General features: G+C 43.2%; 1 protein-coding gene across 1 annotated transcript in view; it reads right to left on the bottom strand.

The window, feature by feature from the left end:
• Positions 1-1,238: 1,238 nt before the first annotated feature.
• Positions 1,239-5,000, bottom strand: part of LOC143041365 (uncharacterized) — a 14,063-nt gene continuing 10,301 nt past the window's right edge. The window contains exon 4 of the mRNA XM_076213195.1: positions 1,239-3,650. Within this exon, the coding sequence (XP_076069310.1) occupies positions 1,966-3,650 (1,685 nt within the window). The 3' untranslated portion in view covers positions 1,239-1,965. The remainder of the gene's footprint in view (positions 3,651-5,000) is intronic.

The raw sequence follows: 5,000 nt of genomic DNA, 5'->3' as shown, positions 1-5,000 counted from the left end.
AAATTTAAATGAATTTGAGGTTAGGTATGATAAGCTGGAACGTAGGAGACGGGACCCCGCGAGCGTTGCTTCTACAATTAGGTGAACACACACACACACACACACACACACACACACACACACACATAGTTCTTATAGTACCATGTAAATAGCAATATTTGTTGGCTTGAGTTTCACTAACATATCTATTTCCCAAGCTCTCTATTCGACCGAATTAAATAATGTGGCAGTGTTGGAGTTAATCATTAGATTGATGGACGTCAGAGGGAATCATCTCCCTCCTCACAAAAAAAAAAAAAAAAAAAAAAAAACGAGACTCTTAACTCCATCTGAAGGTGCAGCCCCGGGGGCCGACACTCGATCCCCGGACCGATCCTTAAGATCTCTGTCTCTGCATTTCCTATTCTTTTTCGCTTGTCCGGCGACTAATCAGCCACTCGAAGCTGGTGGCATGGATGGCATGGATCCAGATATGTATATATATATATATATATATATATATATATATATATATATATATATATATATACGCTCCCCCCCTTTACTAATATACATATATATATTATATATATATATATATATATATATATATATATGTATATATACGAGAAATTCGCTAGTGGACAGCGACATTAATCAGATAATTTTATGACCATCGCGCAAGGACTCGAACCTGCGCTGTACATGACGACAAGAGGCCCCCATGACTGCCGCCTTACTCCGCTCGACCACTGATGCTTAAAATCGTACGAACTCAGAACACTTACTGGTTCTCGAGATTGAGAAGGTCACTACCTGTAACCCTATTCTCATTTTTACCGTACGACCAAGCACGCTCGTGGGAGGGGTAAGGACCAGATCGAATCCTTTTCACGCTTCGCCATTGTAACCATACGATTAATGTCGCTGTCCACTAGCGAATTTCTCGTATGGTTACAATGGCGAAGCGTGAAAAGGATTCGATCTGGTCCTTACCCCTCCCACGAGCGTGCTTGGTCGTATGGTAAAAATGAGAATAGGGTTGCAGGTAGTGACCTTCTCAATCTCGAGAACCAGTAAGTGTTCTGAGTTCGTACGATTTTAAGCATCAGTGGTCGAGCGGAGTAAGGCGGCAGTCATGGGGGCCTCTTGTCGTCATGTACAGCGCAGGTTCGAGTCCTTGCGCGATGGTCATAAAATTATCTGATATATATATATATATATATATATATATATATATATATATATAAGTTGCCAACTACTGCGGGGCCGCGGTCGAAGGAACAACAACCATCATTATGATCATAAAAGTTAAAACGTAAAAAATTTTACATGACAAAAACAATCAAATTTGGGGGACCATGGGTGGACAGCAAAACCTGTCTATTTTCGAAACCCGCCTTCGGTCCCCTTCGCCTTCATCAGGAGGTGCGGCCCCGAGGGGCTAGCATTCGGTCTCTAGGCTTAACCCAAGATCTCTATCACTTTCAAGGTTAAGTACCAGAACAGCCTTGTATGGACCAATAGGTCTGTTGCTGTTCGTTTGTCCATGTAACTCCATATAACTACTTTGCACTTGTTCACACATAGAGAGCTGATAATCGTGGTTATGTCCTCTTCCTTTACTTTTTCAGTCACTGACATGGGAAACAGCCTTACACTAAGGCAGTTCGCACACGTGATACAACCAGTCGCATGAAACCGATCGCGGGTCGTAACGGTGTGTGTGTGTTTGTGTATGCTTGTGTATGTATGTGCATGTATGCGGGAGGTGGTGCGGGGAGTTGTGTGTGTGTGTGTGTGTGTGCAACCGGTTTCATGCAACTGGTTGCGTCGGTGTACGAGCTGTCTAATACAACACATTCTAATCTTTATAGAGAAACCGTTGCCGAGGCAGGAATTACTAAAAAACTTCACAGACTCTTGCTTGATCCACTCTAACCTGTTTCATAAGTCTTTGGTTTAAGATTACGAGCACAATGGTCCTTAGGAACTTAAAAATAGTCTTCCACTGTAACTTAAGAACACACAGACCAGCAAGCACAAGGATGACGCTTTAGTGACACTCGAACTGTTGTAACTCAGATCCTTCGTTCTGGAGTCTTCCTCTCGGGAACGTTGAAGATCTTCCGAAGTTTCCTGAACCTGAGTTCGATGACGATCTGATGGGTTCCTAATCTGTGCAACTTTAGTCTGTCGAGTTGGATGACTAGTTATTGTAGTAATCCTAGTTGCCCTTTCTCTAGTGCGTTGGGCAGGATGACTAGTTGTAGGTGCAGGTTGCAAAACGGGCGTACTAGCTGATACACTAGTCCTAGTGTCATCCCTGGTTTGTTCAACAGGAAGACTAGATGTTGGGCTAGCTCTAGGTGTAGGTACGGGTTGCAAAACTTGAATACTAGTTGAGATACTATTCCTAGTATCATCTGTGGTTTGCTGAACAGAAAGACTAGATGCTGTGCTAGTTCTAGTTGTAGCTTCGGGTTGCCAACCTTGAGTACTAGGTGTGATACTAGCCCTAGTATCATTTGTGGTTTGTTCAACAGGACCACTAGTCCTAGTTGTAGCTCCGGTCTGCCAACCTTGAGTACTAGGTGTGATACTAGCCCTAGTATCATTTGTGGTTTGTTCAACAGGACCACTAGTCCTAGTTGCAGCTCCGGTCTGCCAAACTTGATTACTAGGTGTGATACTAGCCCTAGTATCATTTGTGGTTTGTTCAACAGGACCACTAGTCCTAGTTGTAGCTCCGGTCTGCCAAACTTGAGTACTAGATATGATACTAGTCTTGGTATCATTTGTGGAAGTAACAAAGATGTTGATGTTGGTATCGGTTGAGCTGGTATCTGGGGAGAACGCAGGAATGTTGTTGACTGAAGTCGGTGCAACAGGTTCCTGCGTGAGTGGCGTGGAACGAAGGAAAGGTGTTGAGGAGCTCGTGTTTGTGGCGGGCACCCCGGTCATGGCTTCCTCTCCCCGTCCCTGAGACTTCTTCCCTTTCTTGTTACCCTTCCTCGAACCTTTGTACCGAAGTCTGGGCGTCTTGAGAGGAGCTTCATGACGAAGTTCTCGATCTAAGTGGCGAACTCCTCCTCCTATGGCTTTAGCCACAAGAGTGTCGCTGAAGGAATCCACGCCCTCTTCGTCCTCAGGAACCGTGGGAACCTCTCCATCACCCTTCAGAGGATCATCGTTCTTGGTGTCGTAGTTCGGGTCCTCGTCATAAGTCTCATAACTCGATAGTCCGAACTCTGAGTACGATGTGTCGTACAGATAATCGGCGTCGGCGTAGTCTACTTCGGTCAGGACACCCTCAGGAACTTGTTCGATGGTTCCTTCCTTCTCTTCATGAGGACCTTGACTTTCTTCTCCCGAGATCCTGCCCTCTTCTTCCTCCTCCTCTTCTTCTTCTTCTTCTTCGGGGTATTCGGCGGTCGCTTCCAAAGGATACTCACAGATCTCTCCGTGGTTAACAGGCTCGAGTTTGTTGACATCAAGACTTAGGTCTTCATAGGCGGAGATGCATTTGGCATAGTCCTTCTTCCTGATGGACGTCTTCCGAGACAGAACGAAGAACACCTCCACCTTCAGGCCAATGAACTCGAAGCAGGAGTAGACGCAAGAGTAGCGCGTGTAGTCCGTGTCGAGGATGTGGTAAGGCACAGGAGGAACTGCAAGAAAAACGGTGGAGGTCAGAGGAGGTCATACTCAGGCTGGGCGTCATCGAAGCATCCGTGACATATTTTCCCCACATCTCTCTTCCCTCCCCACATGGTCAACTTCCTAAAATAGGCGGACATTTTCCCATATTGACTAACCAGTTCCTTATATAGCATTTGAATATACATGTCAAAATTCATAGTATTTCCAATCTATCATGACTCAATTTTTACCTTATAATGAAACAATCAGAATTTTCCTTAATAAAGGAAAATGACCACCTGGATGTGGGAAGTTGAGCATGTGGAAAAATGGATGTGGGAAAAAAGTTATACGGGAAAATGTCCATTTCGGCAAATGTCCGTATACCGACATCGAAGTACATTAAGACAACGATATCACTGAGATCGACGCTATCCCTCGAGTTTTCTGATGTCTTTGGGTTAGGTTAGTATAAGATGGATGGTACCAAACACAGGTTAGAAGTTATAAAATACCGTCACACTGGCGGAAATACTGGTAACAAATGGCGTATTCTTTGTATGCCGAAGGCAATATCGCTGTTTTAAGTGGTAGTATTATCGACTTTATTAACCGTCATCAACTACACCCTTATTCTTAGTTGATATAGCTTTGCATGGAATAAGTGGTAGCCTATTAGGTTGGACTAGTAATTGGTTGAAAGGTCGAAAACAGAGAGTTGTTTTAAATGGAAAAACTTCTGGATGGAAAAGTGTTGCAAGTGGAGTTCCTCAGGGTTCCGTTCTTGGGCCACTTCTATTCATAGTATATATAAATGATATAGACCATGGACTAAAATCTACTGTTTCCAAATTTGCTGATGATACAAAACTGTGCGGAGTGGCAAATGATCACTCAAACCAATTAGATATTCAAGAAGATTTAGATCAATTACAGCAATGGTCTGAAAAGTGGCTAATGAAATTTAACACAAGTAAATGCAAGGTAATGCACATAGGTAAAAATAACAGCAAGTACGATTACAAGTTATTTGGAAATTCGTTAACAAAAGTGGATAGTGAAAAAGATCTCGGCGTAATTATCAGTAACGACCTCAAATCATCCAAGCAGTGTATTTCAGCCTCTGAGAAAGCAAATAAGATTCTGGGATTGATTGCGCGATCTTTTGATTTCAAAAGTCCATCACTCATTAACAAGCTATATAAATCGTTAGTTCGTCCACATTTGGAATATGCTGTTTCCGTATGGTCACCGAATCTCATTAAAGACATTGACAGACTGGAAAAAGTACAACGGCGAGCCACAAAACTGATTCCAAATATCAAAAATAAATCATACGAAAATCGACTTAAGCACATGAATCTGTTTTCCCTAAAAAA

Source organism: Oratosquilla oratoria, chromosome 30, assembly GCF_046742065.1.
Source record: "Oratosquilla oratoria isolate Oo_2021 chromosome 30, ASM4674206v1, whole genome shotgun sequence".
Lineage (NCBI taxonomy): Eukaryota > Metazoa > Arthropoda > Malacostraca > Stomatopoda > Squillidae > Oratosquilla > Oratosquilla oratoria.
This window is presented reverse-complemented; position numbering and strand designations above follow the sequence as displayed.